General features: G+C 44.4%; 1 protein-coding gene across 1 annotated transcript in view; it reads right to left on the bottom strand.

Annotated features, from left to right (window-relative positions):
- The window catches only part of TNMD (tenomodulin), a 580,658-nt gene extending 563,260 nt beyond the window's left edge, over positions 1–17,398 (bottom strand). The window contains exons 1-2 of the mRNA XM_078688431.1: positions 17,126–17,398; positions 16,865–16,999 (exon numbers count right to left, since the gene is read on the bottom strand). Of these exons, the coding sequence (XP_078544557.1) occupies positions 16,865–16,999; positions 17,126–17,173 (183 nt within the window). The 5' untranslated portion in view covers positions 17,174–17,398. The remainder of the gene's footprint in view (positions 1–16,864; positions 17,000–17,125) is intronic.
- Between the last annotated feature and the right edge of the window lie 7,775 nt (positions 17,399–25,173).

Here is a 25,173-nt window from a genome sequence, read left to right as displayed (position 1 = left end):
CACCCATGTCACCACACAACAACAACCTTCCCCCGAACAAATAACTTGGTACAAACATGACTGAGCTCAGCTGTCAGTTATCCAGGTGAGTTGGGAGAGGTGTGTAGATGTTTGTGTTTAGAGAGGCCAGTCCCTGCTCTAATGCCGTCCTCCAGAGACCTGCCTGCGATGACAAAGGGGGCTGCTTGTTACCTCATTTTATTCACCTGCAGAAGCAGCAAGGGCAGCACATTTCTTTCCTCTCAGGGCACTATACTTGTCAAATCTGGCTCTGGATAGGGCCGCATGGGCTATATCATGAAGGGCGGCACACTCAGCGCAAAGCAAAGAGCCTGTTTTTGAGCACCGCCAATGGACAATGTGAATTAATATATCCCAACATTTCTCTGAGAAAAAGAAAGAGACAACCCATGCTCACTGTTTCCGAGCTGTGCCATACAAAAATCAAGCTGTAACACCTTAAAATCAAGCTGTAACAGTTGTACCACCTTATAATCAAGCTGTAACAGCTGTACCAACTTAAAATCAAGCTGTAACAGCTGTACCAACTTAAAATCAAGCTGTAACAGCTGTACCAGCTTAAAATCAAGCTGTGACTCAGAGAAATGCCTGGTTAAATGAATTCTCTTTACAAACTGCAACAAGTGATCGTATCTGCAGCGAGCCAGCCCAGCCCTTTATGATATGGCTAAAGGTCTTAGTTGTAAAGGCCTATATTTTTGACAATCTAATTTTTTTACGTAAGTACACTGCACCCATGGAAGCCCCACTTTGCCCCTTTGCACAGGTTGCCTCTGCATGAAAGGACCAAGCATATGCCTAGGCCTTTATGGCTTGTTTGCAATGCTCAAAGAATTGACTACTTCTGCATAGAGTCTATGCAGAAGTAGTCAATTCTTTGACTCCTACAAATTTGCTTCCTACTAGCCAAGCTACGCCTCTAGTCCTCTGAAGCTCAACATTTCTGCAAAATCCAAGACGGCTGTTGTCATGAAGGGTGCTGTACTTGGAATATAGTGCCAGAGGCAATACAAACCAGATTCAGAATAGGGAATCAAAAGCAGCCCTGGCTAAAATGCTCAAACCAGCCCATTTTCTTTTATATCCTTGTGCAATCTCTCTCTGTAGATCCATTAACTCTCTCCCTTCTCTATTCTTCCTCTTCACCCTCTATGATTGCTGACTCTCTATCTTCACCCTCCCCCTTCTCTCTCAAAGCCTTCCCATGCCTGCTGCAGTTAACCTCAGGGAGCTGGGCAAAGTGACAAAGGCACCAGGAGCAACCCTGGTCTCTCAAAACCAGCCTTCAGGGGCAATGCCCAGTGTGAAAGTTTTATATGTATACTAAATGTTTTGCATTACCATGACATTAACACATTGTCACACTGATGCTGTTAGAGAGAAACTATGTTAATTCACATTTCGTTTTATTATAGCTGATGTATACCTGAATTTCAAAATGAGTTTCATCTTTATAAATGCATGGGAACATACTGTGCATGGAAAGGAAAAGCAGAAAAGAGAAATAAAATCCATAGTTGGATGGAGTCAAAATGGAACGCAAGACACCAGTGGTGGCGACTCGGCGAGACAGTGTCCTTGAGCGTTTGGTTGCATTTCTTGCGATTTCAAAGAAGGAGACAGCAGGGAAAAAAATCACAAGAAAGAGGTTGGAATGTCAAAAGAGAACCTGAGACTGACTGACAGCGACACAGATGATGAGGTCTTGGATTCTGAATTTCTGACCATCTCCATATAATGTTGTACCTAATCCTGTTGATCAACCTCTACTTCAGTTGGGGGTAGGAGATGTGGGGTGGACCTTGTAGAAAGTATGGGTGCAAGTTTACACCCTGCCACATTGGGTCCAACTCTGGAAGTCTCTAGTACATCTGTTATTACTACAGCTTTAGTTTAGTTATGTGAACATTATATTTCTAGTGAAGTTCAAAATCAAATTATGTTGAAAACGATGCTCTTGTCCTTGTTTATCATGTGAAGCAATGTTTTATTTCCTTTGCATTTTCCATGGATTGTTTTCTGAATGAATAACGCATTCAAGAGAACCCAGCAGTGTGCAGGCTAGTCCATGTATCTTATCTTGTTACACAGATAGTGTACGTTTGAAGGACATAGAGAGAATCTTGTATTGAAAGAAACCTTGGGAACCTATCGAGTATCTATTGTATCAATGTGCTTTAGCCTGATTTGACAGTTTTTTTGTCAACTGCGTTTAGTTGGGTAAAATGTTAAGAGTTTGTGTGTCTTCGAAGCAGAACAGAATGGGAGATTTTAGAGTGCTCTCTCAGAGAAAGGATAGACATTTCCTTTGTTCTTCTCTTTGAGGTGACCCTATTCTGGTTCGTCCACTGTGTCATTAGATTTGATCCAATTTGATATCCGAATAATTGAAGCATAAGCATCCAGATTATAAACGGCTTCTAACTTAATTTTTCCATTCTGCAGACCATTAACTTTTTAATAAACCTTCATGGTTTGATGTTAAAATATTCTCTATCCTTTTTGTGAAGCCTAATGTGCTTCGCATGATTTTGAATATTGATTTGTTGACCAGTGTCAGGTGTAGAGCTCCAATATCCTTAAGGGATTAACACCACTGCTGGTCCATCCAGAGAAGCACTTTTTGGTTCTCAGATTTGCATAAAGGCGAGTGCTCACAGGTGGACTAAAAAGCTTGTTTGACTGTTATAAACGCAGAATTACTGAATAGAAAATGTAATGAAATTAAAATTCTGGCTCACCATGTGTGATAGAAGGCCAACATAAGTGGTGTGAGTACTCTGCGATCTAGGCTGGTTTAAGGTACCTTGTTAATTTTGTATTTCACCCAATATCTGTTTCATCTTTTTGTCCTGTGACCTCAGGATGAAGATTACTGGTTTTGTTGTAAAAGAAACCATCCATTCACGGCCCCATCAAATGGTCTGTGGGAGAAGATTCATTCCTGAGCACAAAACCAACTTTTCTCAATTTCAAAATTGGTTTTGCACGTGTGAATCAAGCTAGTTGGGTGTATACATCGGTTTTTTATACACATAAGAGATTTGCGAATTAGGCTCAATGATTCCAAAGATGCGCTGTTGCTTTCTGTCAGAGCAAAATCTTCTTCAATGGAATCTTGTTTGGCCAATGGGTGCGTCTGGTGCTAAGGTTCCACCTCAAACCTCTTCTGTACAGATCAGATGCCTCCTTTGCCGGGACAGGAATTGAAAAGCTTTGAAATCTCATCTTTGACCTTTTTCTGCCTCACTTACTGATGTTCCCAATACTCTATTGCTTTCTCTTTCTTTTTCTGTATGGAGAACCACCACAACTCCCCTACTTGTCACCTTGTGACGTGGTCAGAGCTAGTCCCACGTCTGAGCCAGAAGGATATTTCTTAACTTTCTTCCTAGGTTCTACTCAAAGTGTATAGCTTCCTACTTTCTGCTATGGAGTTCCATTATATGAAGACTTAAGGCAAAAGGGAACAACTATTCTGGGCTCATCAACCTCTTGAACAGGGAAAAGAGAGATGGTAGCCTCCATCCTTATCTACATTATGTAGGACTTACTTAGGTGTTTCTTCCTGAAGCCAGTTGCCTGTGAAAAGAGCATCCCAAAGACATCCTGTCACAGTCCTTGGAAGTAATTACCACAGTAGTTTAGTCTAAGCAACTCTATCAGAAGAATATGCTGTCCAGTTTTTCCTTGACAGTTCTTTATCTTTTTACCGTCTGGTTATTTGACCGCTGCCCTAGCCTAAGGTCTAATGACAGAACCTCACACATAATAGGTGGTGGAAAAATGCCTTTCCTTCATTTCACAGTCCATCCTGTGTTACATAATGTGGCCTAACCTTTTGTCTGGTCACTAAACTGACACTGCACATTAGAACTCAAATGATATGTTGGTGCAAAGCAGCGCGGTTTTCCCAGTGTCAAGGCGTTGAATGAGCAAGGACTATTTCTGCATTAGCTTCACAAATGAATAAAGTGTCCCCTTTAAAAATAAAGGGAAGAACGTGTTGACTAAGCTTCGACATCACCATAGCCATACCCCAAAAGGTGAATGATTGTACTGCTGAATTTAGACTCCCAGAATGTCAAGTACAAGAATAATGAGGACAAAATATCGAAATGTAAAATATCACAAGGTAAGGGCTTATAGGGAAGTATACATTTACTGTTCCTAACTCAACATCTACGTATCTACGTACCTTGAAGATACATGTACCACATTGGTATATATTAGAAATTGGGGTCTCTAGTTGGCAGAGGTAGGTACCTTTGTCCAAATAAGGACCCTTGCTTCTAGTCAGGGTAAGGGGATACACACTTTAGATATCCTCTTGGTAGCTTGGCAGGAGCAGACAGGCCTACCCCAAAGGCAATGTGTAAAGTATTGGTATTTTTACTCAAAAGTCCCAGTAATACAGTAATTACACCACAAATTGACACCACACCAGTTTAAAAAATTAAATTATCTTTATCTAAACTCACAAAGACCAAAACGACAAAAACTCCAACATACAAGTATTAACTATATGACTGAAAAAAAGTTTTTAAGCAACTGGTTCGAAAGAAATCTATGGATGCAGGATCTCTCTCAAAGTACCTGTAGTTGTAACAAAATTCACAAGGCCAAACCACCGCAGAGATGGGACGCGTCAGTTCCTGAGACCGTGGGGAGGCGATGTGACAGTTCTGCTGCACACAGGAGTAGTGATGCATCTTGTCCGGTCTGTAGGGGGAAGTGATGCGTTGACTCCAAGACGATTCTGGTACGCAGGTGATGCATCGGGAAAACTTGCCGCACAGGTACTCTGCGTGGAAATCTGGGATGTGTCGCGATCGATGTGGTGGCATCGAGCGGGGCGGGTCGATTTCTTCAGCTATGATCCCTCGATGCTTCGGTTCTTGCGGGGGTGGAAGGCGCTGCGTCGTTTTCAGCAGTGGTACGGCAATGAGTGGTGATTCTTTTCGCATCACAGTGCTGCGTAGGGTAAAACTGCCGCAAGAAGAGCAATGCGTCAATTTTCTCATAGGTGCATTGCTTTTCCAGCTCCCAACAGTAGGAACAACGTCCAGAGGCCCAGCACAGTCACAGGCACCTCTTATCAGGTCAGAACTCCCATCAAGGAAGTTCAGGGGAGCTGGGGGCGAAGTCTTTGTGTTCCTGAGACTTCTGAGCAGGAGGCAAGCTCTAATCAAGCCCTTGGAGATCTTCCACAAACAGGGGGGACACAGTCCTTTCCTTGGCATAAACAGCTACTGCAGGCCAACCCCAGACAGCACACAGCAAAGGGGCAGTACTCCTCCAGTTTCTCGAGCTCTTCTCCTTGGCAAAGGTTTCTCTTGATTCCAGAAGTGGTCTAAAGTTCAGGGGTCTGGGCCTCACATTTTATAGCAAAAATTCCCTTTTTCTCTGATGGCAGAGAAGATCATTGCCAGCCAAAACCAGTTCCATCCTCTCTGGTGCAGCTACCGGAGGTGGAGGCCGCATTGTCCAAGGCAGACCAGTTACACATTCAGGTGTGAAAATGTAAATGTAAATGTCCAGTATTTGTAAAGCGCGAACAATTACCCGAAGGTGTCAAGGCGCTGGGGGCCGTCGTGAAGATTAAGCGGACTATTGCCCAGAGTCACATGGTGCTAGGCAGACCCCTGCCACCGGAGCCAGGGATCGAACCGTGATCCCCAGTGCGCCACACCTCTTCCACCTCCTCCCCCTACTCTAAATGCAGCCCAGGTCTATTCATACCAGGCCTGACTCATCCAAAAAAAGGCAGAACACACATCAACCCCCTCCCCCTTTCCCGGTGCCCTCTGAGAGAATGCACATCCTCAGCCCCTGTCATTTAAAAGCCAGACAGTCAATCCACAAACCAGCAGAGGCACACAGGATGGCTGAGAAAGAAAAAACCCACTTTCTAAAATTGTTTTTTTCAAACACACAGTATACAAATCATCTTTACTAAAAGATGCATCTTTATATTCTGAGTTCAGGTATACTAAACTTTGGAAAGTTATATTTATAAGATGCTACAGATTAACTCCCATGTTATCCTATGAGGCAAGATGGCCTTTCAATGGTGAAAAACGAAATTGGCAGTCTTTTACTATCAGGACATGTCACACACGCCAGTACATGTCCTACCTTTCACATACACTGCACCATGCCCAGGGGGGTACCTTGGGCCTACCATAGGGGTGCCTTAAATTTAGGAAAAGGGAAGGTTAGGGCCTGGCAAGAGGGTACACTTACCAGGTCGACATGGCAGTGAAATACTGTGCACAGACACTGAAGTGGCAGGTCTGAGATACCTTTTCAACGCTGCTTATGTGGGTAACACAATAATTGCTGCAGCCCCACTAGTAGCATTTGATTTACAGGCCCTGGCACACTTCAGTGCACTTTACTAGGGACTTACCAGTAAATCAAATATGATAATCAGGGAGAACCAATTGTAACAATAATTTACACAGAGAGCATATGCACTTTAGCACTGATTAGCAGTGGTAAAGTGCCTGGAGTCCTACAGCTAGCAGCAACGGGTTGGGAAAAAATAGGAGGAAGAAGCAAAAAGTTTGGGGAGAATCCTGCAAAAAGGGCCAAGTCCAACAGTATGTATATTTAGAGCTAGGTATTGAAAATCTAGGGGCATATTTACTAACATTTCATGCAATGTAGCAGAGCAATTGAAGTTGCTGCACTGTGTTGAGTTGCTTTGAAAAAGAAAGAGCAGAACAGCACTATATTTTCAAAGATATGGCTCAGTTCTGCTCTCTCCTCGCACTGGCGCAATTGTGGCTGCCTAGCGCAAATGCAGGCACCCTTGCATCATGGCGCAAGTGTGCCTGTGTTGTGTCAGGATAGTTTTGTGCAGGAAGGGATACCTTAAGATTATTTCTGCTTTGTACGCATGCTGCAGATACCACCACACATGCAAAGAGGAAATAACCGGGAGAAATACAAATATTTATCCTCATTATGCCAGCCTCAGTCTTTGTAAATATGAGTTTGTGTCAAAATACATGGGTCAACATATGGGAACACCCATGCACCACACATGTAACGCCTACCTGATGCATGGTAACACAAGGCAGCACAAATTACTTTTTTTACAAAGCCATGCAGAGCCATGCAAATTGGGATTTGAGTGGCTTTGTAAATCCCAAAATGGATTTTGCTTTGGGGCTGTGTCAAAGAAGTGAAGCAACCTGACACAAAATCTTAGTAAATTTGGTCCTTAGACTTGCTAACCTGTCAAGTTTTTATTTAGATATTATCAGGTACATGCATCAAAGGATTTAGGAATCGCAAACGGTGCGATTCGCAGAAATTGGCCGTTTGCAATTCCTAAATCGCTTTTTGGGATGCATCATCTATTTCAATAGAAATCGCTATTTATTGCGACTTCTTAAAATGGGATTGCATTTAAGGAATCGCATTTTTGCGATTCCTTAAATGCAATGCATGAATGTTTAAAGAATTGCGATTTTTTAATTAGAGGGAGCAAATTAACACGAGGTTGGACCTCGTAATAAATTGTGAAAAATTACAAAAATGCACAAAAATGCATTTATTAACCTTCATGTTACACACACACGTGTCCTTGGGACATGTGTGTGTGTAACTTATACTTACAAATACATTTCAGGGGTGCAGGGGGGGTCCTTTGGACCCCCCCTGCACCCTTGAAATTCATTACCAAATTGCGATTCGCAAAAAGAAAATCGCAATTTGTAAATGCCTTCCCATTGATTCCTATGGGCCTCTTGGCCCATAGGAATCAATGGAAAGGTTTTCCTTAATTGCGATTCGCAAATTGTGAATCGCAATTAAGGAAAATTACCGATTCGCAAATAATTATGCGATTTTTTAATGCATAGGCATTTGCGATTCCTTAATTGCGATTCCTTAATAATCGCAATTAAGGAATCGCAAATGCCGAGAATGATGCATGTGGCTGATAGTCTTTGACATTCTGTCTCATCGACACTCTGGGGTCGATATCCAGGGTGCACCCCAGGTAAGTGTGTCCTCGCTGTTTCTCTTCACTGCAGTCATGATGGTAAGCTCCAGGATCATGTATGGTATCATGTGTATATTAATACGATGCCTTCTAATCTTTTCACTGTGTGTGAAGAGAGAGAGGAAAAAGAGGGCATTTCGGTAGCTGCTGCCCTGAGGGATACCTCAGTCGTCTGGCTGAATGTGCCCATCTAGAGGCCCTGGGTAAAGGAAAGATGTTGTGCTGCTAGATTTCCAGGTAAGGGGTAAGATGTCCAGCCTTGTATGCTAGATGGGGAAGTTCTATAAGTGCTTAATGATTTTAATTCTGAAACCTTGTAATTAGGATTAGGGCAGCTCCATAGTATGTGTCAGTCCGAATGGAAGAAGGCCGTGTAGGAGATGGAAGTTGAATTACTACAGAATAGACATGAAAAAAATTGTTTTTGAGAAAACATGATATGTGCATACCTTTTACGGGTGGGGTGCTGTAGGTAGACTACGGCCACAAGAAAGGTTGGTATGCAAGTCATTCATTGTGAATTTGTAATGCATGCAATTTAAAGGGCGACTTGGTGGAGAACAGAAGTGTGTTCACAGTTAGGTGGTCTTGTGCCGTGAACAGGCCTTCGGCCATGACGTCTACCATGCTGATCCTGTTTCGTTCCAAAAAGGAAAACCTCTAATAGAGAAATGACTCTGAATTGTTGCAAGGGATACATCCGGATTGATAGGGCTATCATAAATCTTCGTGTGGTCAGACATGTCGACACAAAGGGTCTGAAAGAGAGGAAGTAGTCATCACAAGGCCCAGGAAAGAGATGTTCTGACTAACTGAGGATTGTAGAGGCAGTTTGGGGTATTATCTATCTTAAACGGGGTGAAATATTTAACACTGGCGCACAGCAAGGTTGTTTTCCTGGCATTGGGTGCTGTATAAAATAAACAAACACGGATGGAAGAGGTGAAACATTTTAAGGAATATAACCAAAGAAGGAGTCAGAGAGGCCACCATTTGGTGTGATGGGCCATCCGGGGTACTGGGTGTGACTGGTGAATGCTGGGAAAGGGATATAGAGAGTGAGGTGGCCAGAAAAGGGGATGGGTAGAGTGAGCAAAAGGAACATTTAGTGTAGGGAAACAAACAAACTCCTCTTTTTTGGTAGCAATATTTGGGGAGACATCACAGTGAAATATTTTAAGCTATTGCTATGAATAAAATGGAGTGCAAATAAATGCGGTCTTTGAAGCCTGTGTTTCCAACAATTTCCCATTCCCACCTGGTAGTAGAAAGTCCCAATAGACCAGCCACTGCCCCTTGTCTTTCCCATATGTACAACCAAAGCAGATAACTATAGCCATGTTCACAAAAAGTCCTACTCAAAAAATTCTGGCACGGCTTACGCTTGTCTACTCCTGAATCCCAGGACCAAGCCAGGTGTTCTCCTGGTTTACTTCTGAAATTCATGAAAAGCCCGGTCACAACAAGAATAGGTCACACCGGCTCACACCTAGACGTTTGTGATTTGGGCCCAAAGAGTTTGGGGTGACTTACACTTGCAGGCTTACTTGGTTACTCGAGAATTGCTGGAGAAAACCCTGAGTGTGTCAGGATTACCCCTGGCTTACTCCTGAAATTCAGGCTATGCAAGCCTAGCAGTAAATCCCCCACATTGGAGAGATAGGACCTCCTAGGCGTGGGTCTGTGCTTGTCCTCTCGCATTAGCATTTATGAGTATTTAGGGTACCCATGTACTACTGCACCTATTCGTAAATGCCTTTCATGAATTGTCCCAAAATGTACGTTTAACAATGAACTCCTCTGGGCTTATTTACGAGCATCTTGCGCCACCGCTACGTCTGTTTACTCATATTAAAAGCGACACACTGGCGGCGCCAGGGCTTGTAAATAAGCCCCCTCCTATTCAAGAAATGGAGCCTTACTCCTCTTATGCTATATGCATATTCCCCAGTACGGAACTTATTAGCAGCCAGGGACAATTGGCTGCGGCAAGTTCTTCCACTTCTAATAACCTGCAGAGAAAAACGAACATCGGCTGGTGTGGCTGGTATAAAAATAATTGCCTCAGCGGCCATGTTGTATCTGGAAGACAGTTCAAAGTCAGGACCAAAAGAAACTTTTCAATAGGTGAAAGTTGAAAATAAAGGGAGAAAAGGGAAAACAGAAGAGTTTCAACAGTTTTGTTTGGGGATAAGTGTAACCTTTTTCTATTTCAAACGACCTCGACGTCATTTAAAGGTAGCAGACCTGTATCAAAATAGTATGTGTGCAGAATAGACTTTTCCTGGCTAATCTTCGGTTTACGGAGACAACTGGTGTTTTATATTTAACCCCAAAGGCATCACTATATGGTGGCTTAGATGTGTCAAGTTTGAATGCTCGAGTGAATGTTCTAAGGAGGAGCGGCCGTCTCGTTAATCATATTTGACTCCCAGCTGTAGTGCTGCGTGCGGCGGCTCCCCCCCAGTGCCTTGGCATCCAGATTTCACATTGCCTGCGAGAATGCGCACTCAAGCCAACTTTCCACAAACACTCCCACTGCCTCCTCTTCCCAGGAGCTAAATAATTAGGATATAAAATTCACCTTGTCTGCTATTGCATGAAACAGACGACAGATTTCTTCACATGAGGAATTCCACAAACCAATTCCAGGTTTAAAGACTCAGTCGTTAGGAGACTCTATTAAATCGTTAATAATAAATTACATTTATGCAGAGGACGGATTTCCTCATTTTTGTCATTCCTAAGAGCTGTGAGCGACTGTTACCCATATATTAACCCTCGGGTATCGACTTTAGAAGGATAATACGCAGAGTTGACCCTGTTACCATTCGAACCTGTGTCCTACAGCCAGTGACCTGAGGTCCCATCATATGTCTGCAGCAGGCACTTCGATCGCAGAGCTATCTTCTGGTTTTATAGTAAGTACTAAGAATTCCAAATTGTCACCGGCACCTGTAATATGAGTTTTGTAATCTTCATTGTGTAAGCTATGAGCTCTCAGTGTGCCCTTATAAAGAAATACGTTCATCCCTATTATGTGTTTGAATCGGCTCTCGTTCAGTTAAGGCATGGTTTGTTCGCGGTTTCACGCAGACGACAGCATTTTGCATTTGATAATTGTCCTGATATTGTGCTCATATTCTAACAGCGTGGTCAATACTGGCCACCTCGATTGCATAAATATTCACCAAGACTGTAATTGCATCATAAATTCCGGCGCATGCGCATTCCCCCTTTTAGTGTGCTGTTCCTATTTCCTATTGGTCCAAATAAATAGATGGCGGCACTTGAATGTGTTAGAAGAACTGGCGCTGCCCATGCTATATTGCGCTTTTTCTGAAAGTCAGACTCAGTTTCAGATGATTCTTCTGCCACTTCTAAAAGTACCTTTAAATCAGTACAGAAATATCCACTCTACCTAAGTTACAAAGAAATGTTTACATTAATATACAGCTACATTTGACCCCTTTCATATGATGTTAGGTAGTTCACGTCTATGCAACCGCAAAATGCGCTCGCACTGTCTTGTCATGTTGTTCTTTGGTATGTTATGACGTAAACATAATTGATTATGTCGCCTATCACGGCAGTGCGTCTGACTGACGTCAGGATGCCGCGAAGTTGAGTTCCTTTCGCTAGGTCAGATAATGATTTACTGACATAGTGACAGTAAAGGGGAACACAGCCATTCACCCTGCTGGTATAGTGGCACGGAGGGCCACACCGTTCCCTTCCCATAAATCGCCCTCAGTTAGATGCGTGGAGTGGAGAAACCTACATCTGCCCACCTGAAATCGTTTTTGAGTGCTGCTTTGGCTGAGTCGTTTTTTTGTTGAAAGGTTAAAGCGGCGTGGCAGAAAGTGCCTAGGGCTGGCCTGCCATTGACTGGGCAGGATGGAGTTTAAAATTTACAGTGCAGCACATTCCTCAGATCGGAGGCTGGAACTGAATCCCCTGGGTTCCATGCGTCCTTTTTTTTTTACACTGTGGGCCTCATTACGATGTCGGTCTGAGTTGCATTTGACCGACACCGTCTCGGTGTGTGAACTGCCCTTGGATAGGTCGGCGGTTCTGACTACTGAATTAGGATGCGACCGCACATGGTGCAGTCACAAACTCCCATTTCTCTGTGGGAGCTTGTTCGCGGGGCAGAAACCACCCGCAGCACAAGCTCCCATTGAGAAATGGGAGTTTGCAAAAATCTGTGCACCGTGCGACAGGCACCTTGAGGTGCAGGGATATTTGCGTCCCAGGGCCACATCTGGAGGGCCAGGTGGGAAGGGGACCCTGCTAGGGGCCCCAAAGTCGCTTTCTGACAGCCTTTCCATGTCAGATAGGCCAACATGGAAAGGCTGTTGGAAACTGACATCATAATCCAGACGACGAAAACGCTGTCCTTAAGGGATTATGGGCCCGATGTAGGTGGCCATTTACCGACCGGTAAATGGGTATTTGTGATGTAGGGGCCCTATTTTACCGATTCGGTAAAATTACCGAATCGGTAAATTTACCGAATCGGTAAAATACCAAATCGGTATTTTTACCGATTCGCTAACTTCCTGATGTAGGTGGGACTCTTCTGAGTCCCAAAGGCCTTAAGATTCGGTATTTTACCACCCAATCCAATTGGGTGGTAAAATACCGAATCCAGGTGTGCGTGCACATGTCTGCATGCACACCTATGCCATGTGACAGACATGTGTGCCACATGGCACACATGCCTGTATTTGGGGTGCTAAAGGGTGTCAAAGTGACACCCCCTGCACCCTTGCTGAAATCGGTATTTACCGAATCGGTAAATATCGATTCGGTATTGCCCATTGATTCCTATGGGCTTCAAGGCCCATAGGAATCAATGGGCAATACCGAATCGGTATTTACCGATTCGGTAAATACCAATATTTACAGATTCTGTAATTCAATTACCGATTCTTCCTAAATCTCCCTCCTTCATATTTACCGATTCATAAATACCGAATCGGTAACATTCGGTATTTATGATTCGGTAAAAACAATTTTCCTACATCTGGCCCTATGAGCCCATTCTGACTGGCAGACGGGCTCCTTGAGCTCGTCAGAACCAAGTCGGTTTCCCTGGCCGGTTTAAACTTCGACCGCCAACATTGTAATTCGATGGTTGGGGTGTAAACCTACCATATCAATTTGAAAGCCTCTGACCAGTGGTCAGAGGCTTTCTGACCAACATTGTAATGAGGCCCAATTTCTTCTACTCTCTTTTTGGGTAGAATCAGTGCTTCACGCCTACGGTGGCTTGTGTGATGACAGGTAGTGGTCTAAAGATCCCCACATGGTCGAATGATCTCAAGAGTACGGAATGCCACCCCCCCCCCTTTTTTCTTTTTCTCTTTTCTCTCTTTTTTCTCTCTTCTCTTCTTTCCTCTCATGTATAAGCCTCTTCCCTGTATGTAAAATTATATTTTTATATATACAATAAAGAATTTCGGAAATAAAAAAAAAAAAAGAATCAGTGCTTTAAATAAGCTGGTACCGTCCGGTACTGAGTACAGACACTTTTTAAATTTGGAAACAGAGAGTACCTGCACTTCTCAAGAGAGATGTAGTGCTCTTAATTGGAGAGTACCAGCACAGAAACAAGCAGGTATTATAGTTCAGAGTACCTGCACTTTTATTTCTCCATTTCAAGCACTGGGTAGAATGAACAATACCTTGCACCAGCCATGCCTGAGAATATCCAGGGTTGGACTGGGACAGAAAATAGGCCTGGGCAGCAAAATAAAAGTGCCCACCCTAAGTGAATTAGAAAGCTAAAAAAGTGGCCCCAGTTTGTTGGGGAAGTTTTGAACTTGTAAAGACAGACTGTATAATTGTTTTGCAAGGTATGGCAGACTGCAAACATTTGAGATTGCTGCAGGCAAAGTTTATTTAAATAGTAGAGAAATCAACAGTAAAAACCTGCCAATCACACCATAAACAAGGCCAACAAACAGTCAAAAAACTTGCCCACACTCTGACCTGTCAGACCAGCCCTCAGGCACGGTTTGATTGCCCTAACGGCCAGCCCGACCCTTAGAATATCTCCATTTGGTAAAGAACTTTACAACAAATAGCATACATTACTCGACGATGCCTCACACCCTCTGCACAGCTCCTCAATGCAATGTGGGAGATAGCCTGCGCTGTCCACACACTCATGCCCCACGTCTTTACCAACTCTGTTTCTTTCGAAGAGGCCTTTAAATATGCCACAGCACATTCTAGTTGAGCGCGCTATCTCTGGTCCATACAGGCACTGAAAGGACAGCACTGTAGCTTCCTTCGCCTGCACAGGTGTGTCTCCTCCCTATGAGTGCAGTGGCCTCCATGCAGATAGACAGTACTGCAGCTTCCTTCGCTTGCACAGGCCTGTCGCCTCCCTAAGAGTGCAGTGGCCTCTGTGCAGATAGACAGTACTGCAGCTTCCAATGCCTGCACAGGCGTGTCGCCTCTCTAGGCGTGCAGTGGCCTCTGTGCAGATAGACAGCACTGCAGCTTCCTATGCCTGCACAGGCGTGTCGCCTCTCTAGGCGTGCAGTGGCCTCTGTGCAGATAGACAGCACTGCAGCTTCCTATGCCTGCACAGGCGTGTCGCCTCTCTAGGCGTGCAGGGGGCTCTGTGCAGATAGACAGTACTGCAGCTTCCTATGCCTGCACAGGCGTGTCGCCTCTCTAGGCGTGCAGGGGGCTCTTTGCAGATAGACAGTACTGCAGCTTCCTATGCCTGCACAGGCGTGTCGCCTCTCTAGGCGTGCAGGGGGCTCTGTGCAGATAGACAGCACTGCAGCTTCCTATGCCTGCACAGGTGTGTCGCCTCTCTAGGCGTGCAGGGGGCTCTGTGCATATAGACAGCACTGCAGCTTCCTATGCCTGCACAGGTGTGTCGCCTCTCTAGGCGTGCAGGGGGCTCTGTGCAGATAGACAGTACTGCAGCTTCCTTCACCTGCACAGGCGTGTCGCCTCTCTAGGCGTGCAGGGGGCTCTGTGCATATAGACAGCACTGCAGCTTCCTATGCCTGCACAGGTGTGTCGCCTCTCTAGGCGTGCAGGGGGCTCTGTGCAGATAGACAGCACTGCAGCTTCCTATGCCTGCACAGGTGTGTCGCCTCTCTAGGCGTGCAGGGGGCTCTGTGCAGATAGACAGTACTGCAGCTTCCTATGCCTGCACAGGCGTGTTGCCTCTCTAGGCGCGCAGGGGGCTCTGTGCAGATGGGCAGTACTGCAGCTTCCTTCACCTGCACAGGCTTGTCGCCTCCCCATGAGTGCAGTGGCCTCTGTGCAGGTAGACAGGACTACAGCTTCCTATGCCTGCACGGGCGTGTCGCCTCTCTAGGCGTGCAGTGGCCTCTGTGCAGATAGACAGTACTGCAGCTTCCTATGCCTGCACAGGCGTGTCGCCTCTCTAGGCGTGCAGTGGCCTCTGTGCAGATAGACTGTACCGCAGCTTCCTATGCCTGCACAGGCGTGTCGCCTCTCTAGGCGTGCAGTGGCCTCTGTGCAGATAGACAGGACTGCAGCTTCCTATGCCTGCACAGGTGTGTCACCTCTCTAGGCGTGCAGTGGCCTCTGTGCAGATAGACAGTACTGCAGCTTCCTATGCCTGCACAGGCTCGTCGCCTCTTTAGGACTGCAGGGGGCTTTGGAAGGGGCCCGAATCTGCAACTCCTTTTCTGGGTCTATGCACAGTTTATGCATTAAAGAAGAAATTAAACCCATAAAAATAAATCACCAGCCCTTCCTCTCCCAACGTGGCAGTTCAATTATTTTTCTACGAGCTTCTGGCAAGATAATTGAGGGGCTGGAAAAAAGCTTGATCCCACTTGCAGTAAAATGTCATTCACTTGCTGGGGAAACCTGAGCGGACTCGACTAGAAGAATGCACATGGTTCCCATGCAGACAATAAAAGAAATGGGCATTGTGGCATGCATCTAGAAGAAATTATTTATGTTGATTTTAACGACGTGTATGTATAAGCACAGACACACACGTGCACGAATCGAGGTACACATGTGCCCACATCCATGCACATATAAACAGGCAGACATGTATGCACACACACACAGACACACCCAAGCACCCATATGCATAGGTGCATTTGCACGCAGGCTCACAAACAAACACACAAACATCCAGACACACACACACACGTTTACACGCATCCACACTTGAAAATGCATGCACATATTAACAGCCAGGCATGCATACACACACACAATCAGAGCTGCATATGCATGCAGGCTCCCTCACACACACAAACGCATGCACATACAGTCAGACATGCATGTGCACACACACATGCACACACATGCATAGGTGCATATGTACGCAGGCTCACAAACACACAAGCATCCAGACACACGTTTACACACATCCACATGTGAAGATGCATGCACAGATTCACTGCCAGACATGCATGCACACACACAATAATAGCTGCATATGCATGCAGGTTCACTCACACACACACAATCACAGATACATGTGCATGCTGGCTCACAAACCAACACACAGACGCATCCAGACACACTCATGCATGCTGACACAAATGTATGCACATAGAGACACGAGCATGCTGGCACACACATATACACACGCACACAGGTGTGCCCTGTTTTCTGTGCGTGTGCACAGTATAACTGAAAGATTATATATTTAGCAATTTCGGTCTATGGCCCATTTGATCACTCGCTAGTAGATGAGATATTGAGGTGAGAACATTTACAGCTGAAACACAATAAGACCTAGAGCAGTGTTAACAGCGGCTCAAAGGTTAGCATTTCCGATTTTTTTTGGCGGCAATAACTTACTTTTTCTGGTGCCTGTTTCCAAAAATGTTTGATGCCGAAACACAAAAGCAGAGACAGTGCCAGCAAGAGACAGACCGACAGTGTCACAATAGTGTATCTTCTTGCATTCTTCTTTTTAACTTTTGATGATTCTGCCTATGTAAATTAAAGTAAAGAAAATGCCACTGTAAGTGCACAGGTTTACCTGCAAACTCCCCACTACGGAGAGTGCAAGAAAGTCCACAAGATATTACAAATTCGCAGGAAGGCATCCCTACTCACGTCCTGGAATAAGATGTGCTCCTTGGCTGTTTGAGAATTTTTCTCCATTGTTGCTGCTCCTGTGGTGGGCTCCCACGGCTGCGGAGCTGAGGCAAACAGCGGACTACCTGTTGAGGCAAACAGCAGACCACCAGTTGAGGCAGACAGCAGACCACCAGTTGAGGCAGACAGGAGACCACCAGTTGAGGCAGACAGCAGACCACCAGTGGCAGAGGCTCGGATCAGACTGAGCTGGACTTCAGGCACTGTGAGACGAAGCTGCGCTCCATCCTAGCCTCAGGGATCTTTTGTACCCAACTTTTTTATGTTGTGGGAGTTGCTGCAGAAATACCTCTTTTCTGAAACTATAAAATAGCAGACAGATGTCTTTAGTAAAGGGATATTAAATTGCAGGAGTCAGGGTGGTGGACGTTCTATTGAAATGTGGTTTGTCTAATATGTTTAAGCATACGAAGCTCACATTTTTTTCAATGAAATGTATGATATTGCTAAATATTTCGCGTTTCCAGGGGGTTATAAACCAGGGACTAACTATGAAATGTTTTTCTTTAAGACTTTGGAGAATGGAGGGTATTTTTAAAAACCTATTACCACCTCTAACTTAGTCGGCTGTGATTTCAGTTGAAATAAAGAGTGATAAAATATAAAAACGCCGATATTAGTCAAACTGTTGGCCAGATCATCAGTATTGGTTGCTTTCATGACGTGATGCAGGCAGCACTCACCTAAATGCCTTTGTAAACGTCCAATACCATGCAGCATTGCTCGATGGCAACCAGGCTGCTGTCCTAACACACAACTTATAACCGAAAATGAGTGCAGCTTCTAATATTTATTAGGCCTAATGTCTTATGTAATTACTGTGTAATGATGGGAGCCCACACAAGATGGCGCCATAATCAGGTAATCTATTAGTCTCTGGCGGGGAGCAACTAGACCCTAATTTAGGGGGTGGGGAGCGGGTGGGAGGTGAGGGGGGTGAGGAGGAGAGGGTTAATATATCAAACATTGTGGCAGGTTCAAACTCAGAACTGTAGGGTGTTCTGTCAAGTGTGTGATACACAGCTCAATATCAGGAGTCTTTTTTGGCGAATGTATGACAATTAGTATATTTAAAAGCACTCTGGCCCAGTAACATGGGTTTCAGCATCACAGATTTTAACAAATGATATAGTTGTTTTAAGGTTCTTCTGGGAATTTTAGCAAAATAAACAGTTTATGTTGCATTGTAATACACATTGTTAGACCTGTCAGTCTTCGGGTGGTCTTCCCCCAAACTTTATGCCTGCTTGCCTCCAATTTTGATGAACTCTTTTTTTGGCCTTGGTACTCTGCACTTTCTACCACTGTCAATCACTGCTAAAGTGCATGTGATTGCTTCCCTAAACATGCTTTGATTGACTTATCCACAATTGGCATATTTAATTTACCTGTAGCTCCTTAGTAGAGTGCACTACATATGCCCAGGGCATGTAAATTAAATGCTACTAGTGGCCTGCAACACTGATTGTGCCACCCACACAAATAACACTTTAAAGATGTCTCTGGCCTGCCACTTTAGAGCCCACAAGTGCAGTTTACACTGCCGTGTCAGATTGATATTTAAAACCTTTGCCAATCCTTAAGCTCTTCTTTTATTATATATAATTCACCCCTAAGGTAGTCCCTAGTTAGCCCAAAGGGCAGGATGCTGTCTAATCAAAATCTAGGATATGTACTTTTAAGTTTTGCATGTCCTGATAGGGAAAAACACCCTAATTCATTTTCCCCTACTATGAGCCCGACTCCTCTCATAGTTTAACATTGGGACTTCCTTATTACACGTTCACGCTGTAATTACTGATTTCAAAGGACTAGAGCTATCATGTTTCATAGCATTTGAATGGAAACGATAAATCCTCTTTGCTGGTAAACTCAAAGTTGTCATTACCCTTTTAATAGTGCCACTTTTTGAAATTTAGCATTTTTCTGCTCATATCCCTGTGTGCCAGCAGCCTGTTTCTAATACACACCTGGGGTTGATGACAGCTGGACTTTGTGTATTCCCCCTAGGCAACCACACAGAAAGGGAGCTTTGATGTGACTGAGTGGCCATCCACATCCTGATAGGTCATCCTGGGCAGGAAGGGAGGGAGGAGAAGACACTAACACCTGAATAGGTTGTGTCCTGTCCTCAGACAAAAAGCTGCATAGCTCCGTGGAGTGAGTCTGGATTTAGAGCTGGGAGGGAGGACCTTAGTGCACTTCCAAGCCACCACCAATTCAAGGCATCACTGGATATAAGAACTGGACGTCTGACCCTACCACTTCAGTGCACTACTGGACTTGTGAAGAACTCCGTTAGAAGGAAGAACTGCTGTGCTGCTACAAGGACTGCCCCTCTGCTGAACTGCTGTTCTGGAAGGGCTGATTTTCTGCTGTGCTGCCCTGCTCACTGCTACCCTCTGGCCTGACTGAGGATGGACCGGATACATTTCACTTGAACCCAGAGTGACTCCAAGGCCATGCTGGCCTGCCTCATGTTCTAAGTCTCAGGGACATCAAAGACTTCAACTTATCCTGCAACAGCACCTGGACTTTGCTTGCTGGAAGTCTTGCCCTGCTAAATGGTGCTAGTCCAGTCCTGGGCCCTTATAAGTGCTGCTATACCCAGAACCCACACATCAACGCCATTGCGCCAATCGGAACCAGCCCATCGCTCTCAACACCGACGCATCACCACTGCTGGAAGGACAGTGGACACTGCATCGCTGACTGCTCAGTGCATCGTCTCTTGTTTTTGAAGCCTTTCCAACTTTGCACATCTCAGCGCCGACGTGTCACCTTCAATCCTGTGCTTCAATGACGACGCATCGCCTTTTTTTTCCTGCATCTCGGTTCCGTCGATGACGCATCTAAGGTACTTTTCAGCAGGCCAAGGCTGGATCCTGTATCCGACCCACACTCCATCGTGATCAGCTTGAACCTTTAGATTTACCCCAGTCTAGTGCAACCAGATAGCCCCAGGTGGCGCTTTAAACTTTTAACCCCTTCAGCGCTAATGACAAAGCCAGCTTGTCATGGGCGTTACCTGCGCTACGCGGATGACGAGCTGGCTTTGTCATAAACAAGCCATTTTTAAAATTTCAGCGCACAGCGGGAAAACGCAGTAGCGCGGTAGGGGTTAAGCACTACAATTTTATTTAATCTTTAAAAATCAAAAACTCCGGTTTTACTTATTAGATTTTTGATGTTATGGTCTTGTTTTGTTCATAAAAATAGAAATTATTTTTCTAAACTGGTTTGGAGTCTTTTTTATAGTGTTTTCACTGTGCTGCTGTTTGAAGTGTTGCACAAATTCTTTACACATTGCCTCTTACGTTAAGCCTGCCTGGTGTGTGCCAAGGTACCAGAGGTTGAGCACAGATTAGTGTATGGTGTGTATTTGACCTACCCTGACTAGGATTGTGGTTCCCGCTTGGACAGGGTGCATACCTCTGCCAACCGGAAACCCTTTTTCTAGCTCACATTTAATGCATTTATCTTTTACGATGTGGTATTTCTGTTTCAGATTCTTGTGTTTTGTACAATAATTGGCAAATTATACATTATAAAACACGCTGGGCCAGTTGCATCCAAAATTCCTTTTCAAGATATTTGGACTTCTTCTTTCAATCCCTCCCCAAAGTGTTTTGGAAAGTGGGTCTAATGGTGCAGTTCAAGCACATTTCTTCAGTTATTGTTCAATTTAATTGATTGAAATAATATATGGAATACACTGCTACCCTAACAAAGTGTCCTGGTGTTAAGGGATAACGAAAAAAAGTAGAGGTTGTACTAATGTGGGAACAAACAAGTTTATTTTTTTTTGGGGGGGGGGAGGACAGAAGATTGAAGTCACACTAGAGCTCAGAAGGGAAAGCGTTTTGGTGAGTCACCAAGAAGTGTGCTCTTAATTTTAAATTGGCGAAAGAGGTTGGCTTTCATAGAGTGTAGGGTTCTAAAAGAAAATTGAGGAGTGATATAATGTTGAAGAAAGCCAGTACCTATTTAATGCAGTGCACAATGACACACACACAAAGTTTTGAATGTATATAATTTGGTAGCCAATGGAGAGCATACATTCAAGAGGAAATGACAGAGCGAGATGGCAGTCCTCAGATAGAACATGTAACAGAATCTTAAATGATTTGAAGGTGGTGAATGCAATATGTTGTAAGCCCAAAATACAATTTGCAGAATCTAGCCTTGAGGAGGTAATTACATTTAGAACAGTCATAAAATAGAGACATGTGAGAAAAAGTGATGATTTGCACTATCTATGGATGTAGTGAAAGCCAGCGGAAGAAACACGCTACACCAGCTCAAAGCAGGAGAGAAGATGGTGTAATATGAATCCAATATTTTTTGCTGACTCAACAGCGGTGGGTAATTGATCTAGCGCCACTGAATCATACTAACAGAACACTATATGTAAGACGAGACAATAAAGATGAGGTCCTCTGTTCTGGTTTGTTGTTATTGGGTTTCGATTAGTCTGTATCCAGCTATCATTCAAGACCAAAATGTTGCTTGGGCTGAGCCAACATCATCATTAAAGGAAATAATAATTTGAGTATCTGCATAGGACACAAAGCTAACTTGATATCAAAAGATACTATAACATAGGGCTCAGGGATGAGCCGTCGGGGCTTCACAATTGGAGGATTTAGAACATGAAAGAAGATGGTCTCATTGGGATCTCTCAAATAGAAAAGGGGTAAACCACTTCAGAGTAGTACCTTGAATCCTAAGTGTTCCGGTTGATTGAGAATCATCAGAGGCAAAATGAAACACTGCTCTACCTTTTGATAATTACTCAGGCTTAATCATCTGACACAACAAAAAAAGCTCCTTACATTCCATGAAGTGGTGGAATCCAGCTAAAGCATGGTCAAGAAGTGAAATACTTTTGCCAAAGGAGGAGATTTGGCAGTTGCCTTCTTTTTCGGAGATTTTACTGGGAAAAAGCATCAAAGTCATAGGTATGAAGTTGCTAAGATGCTTGGAGTCCACTGCATATATTTTTTTAACAGAGGAATGGTAACGGATTTTTCCCACTCTGTAGGAAGTGATGCTGATGCAAGGAAGGTCGGGAGAGAACTATGATGTCTAGAAGTCTAATCAGGACACAAGGAGGACATGGATCCACAGGGACCCACATTTAATTCAAAGAACAAGAGGCGTAATAGGGAACATGGAGAGTAGACTGAAGTTTGTCTGAACCCCAAAGGGTTGGTCAAGATCACAATCTTGAATGAAAGATGTTACAGCTCGGCAGAAGACTCAAAGGACTTTGCAGTAAATGCTGCTCGAAAGAGATTGTTTTTTCTTTTTTTTTAAACCAGAAAAGGATTACTCACGGATTCAATTCTAAAAACAAAGTTGATAGTTTTCATTGTGTTTTTCAGTCCTTAGTGGCCAGGTTACAAGTGACTTTTGCAAAGACCGTAGGCCTGACACCATATTTTTTCAAGAGAATTTCATTGCTAGAACACATTTGCCAGTTCTTTGAAATAGCATAGGATGGAAGGTGTGGTTCTTGAACGACAGGAACAATTCAGGTGGCAACACTATTAAGAGCAGATTCCAAACACATGCTAATTGGGTACTACAACACCATATCATTGCTTAAAAAGGTTTGGACTGGTTTGTGGTAAGGACCTTATGGAATGTAGGAGTAACTTTAGTTTTTGATCTGCAGTGGAAAGACCAGGGCTGAGGGATAACCTGCTTCATCTGACTTGGGCGAGTGAGTATCAAGGAGACACCAACGTGGTCAGTCCATGCTTAGGAGAATCATGGCAGCTGAAACTACGCTATTTGAAGTAACAGCTTGATAACCAGGGAAGCAGCCTCCACATCTTGGTTGGGTTGCCTTTTCCAAAAGTTTCATTTACAAGAGTGATGGGTCATAGTTTAACACAGCAGATTTGCTGGAGATGAATTGCTTTCAGTTTTTTAAGAAGGACAGAAGATTAGAGTCACTTAGGAGTACAGGACGCAGAGAGTTCCAGTGCTTCTCAGACAAAAAGGAGAGGGAGAAGTCTCCATATTTCAGCTTTTTCTTACTTATTTTACTAAAAACATAATTGAAGGTGAGCCCTACGAAGCCACCGCTCATGGCTTGGGCATCTGAAGTCATGATTGGGTAATATTACACCACCAGCTGCTGAGGATCAATGGGTAAGCAAAAGACATACAAATGATGGACGGAATGTGGAAGATCGGAGAGCAAATTAAGTCAATTTACCCTCTACAGCACAGACCGCATCTGATGAATCTGACTGCTATCCCAAAAGTAAGATTGCTGTCAACCTTGACAATGGGTTATTAGACAGAAGGCGAAACCTTCAAATTTTACAGTAGACACCTGAATGTACCCATACAGTGTAGTCCTAAAAATGCCCTGCCATCACACCTAGCCCAACTGGAGAAGGATCACCAGCTGAAGAACAGAGTGGGGCACTAGTTTACTATTACTTGGGTGCATTAGCAGTGGTGCACTTTCTAAAGCTATAATAGACGCTCGCATAGTCCGATGGTTTGGAAAAAGCCCAAAGAAGGGAACATGTGACTGTATCATAACAAATTATTGTGATGCAAAACTGGTAGGGCTCATTTTGTATAGGCTCTTCAGTCCCCAAGGGTCCTTACATGGGATTCAGCCAGAGCTGTTGGGATTCTTTTACAGACCCACTCTAGAAGAACGTCTCGATAAGCCAAACTGAATTCTAGAAGGTAACACGATATTTACAATCCTAACAAACAATCACTTTGCTGCCCTTGAAGAGATCAATTGACTGCCCCATGACCATGTAGAAAATGTCCGCCTTGGAATACTTGTTGAACCAGCTGGTTCCTCTGAAGTACTTTTCTCTGCAACTGCCCAGGTCAAGTTGTTGTCTGCCTACAGTAGTGGGACTCTGAAGGTGTGACATGCTCACTCTTTTTCATTATCTGGTGTAAGAGAGAAGGCAATGGGAATTCTAGTCACCCACTCCACCTTACTACCAATACTGAGGGCGAATTCCCATACAACTTTGTTTCCACATCTGATAGGCCTGAAGATTCTGTGCAAACCCCAAACAAAGACCTGTCTCCCCGGGAGAAGCAAACATTGGCCTCTTAACTCACGGACTGAGTCTACTCTTCTGGAACGTTGAAGCTGAGGAGTCTGTTGGCAAAAAGGGCACTGATGCAAGGATTGTGCAATTACTTTTGCAGCTTCATGAGGATGTGAAGGTTAGCGTAAGGTTTGGGCCAAATGGGTAGTGTTTATCAGCCATAATAATGAGAATAGAGTACAAGCAAGGTGCATTCTGGCCCCCTTCCTTTTTAGCTTCTATATTAATGGCCTTGATGGTTTTCTGACTGAGGTGGTGGCAAACTCCCCTAGGGTAGAAACTTTAGCAGTAACAGTGCTTATGTATGCTGATGACTGCGCCCTCATAGCAAGAACAGGGCAGGGACTTCAGGAGCTCTTAGTTAGACCTGTGGCTTTTATGACCCCAAGGCAGTGGACCTTAGCTGTTATGGAAGATCTTATGGTTGCTGCCCTCCGGCTAAGGCCAGGGCCAGGAGGTCATTGGTTAGGGGTCTTATTACGTGCCTTGGTGCGTTAGGTGGTGCCCTCCTCTACCCTCCTGCGGTAGGGCACCAATCTCGATTCCCCTCTCCTGCTTGGTCTCCTTGCTGTCTGGCCACTCATCCAAACATTACGTTAAGTTGGCTGAGCCAGTGGATTACGTTGTTTTTCTTTATTAATGTTAGGCTATTGTTTGCCATTGGTTGCTGCTGCACTGAGCCATGTGTTCAGGGGTGAGCAACCCCTCCGGCCTGGGTGAAGGGTTACCTTGAGCTGCTGCTGTTATTGCATGGTGGCGAATTTCCAAATGCGGTGAGAAGGGTTCTCAAGCCCCCCCCCATGAGCTACACTCAGTGCAAGCCGGGCCGCCTCCGCAGGGAGCCTGAGGCTCATACTCGCCTCAGCCTCTACTGCCACCGCCTCTTGCCTCCTTCTGCTGCCT

The sequence above is a fragment of the Lissotriton helveticus genome, chromosome 4_1, assembly GCF_964261635.1.
Source record: "Lissotriton helveticus chromosome 4_1, aLisHel1.1, whole genome shotgun sequence".
In the NCBI taxonomy this organism is placed as follows: Eukaryota; Metazoa; Chordata; class Amphibia; order Caudata; family Salamandridae; genus Lissotriton; species Lissotriton helveticus.
The sequence above is the reverse complement of the archived record's forward strand: the minus strand, read 5'-3'. Positions and strand labels throughout refer to the sequence as shown.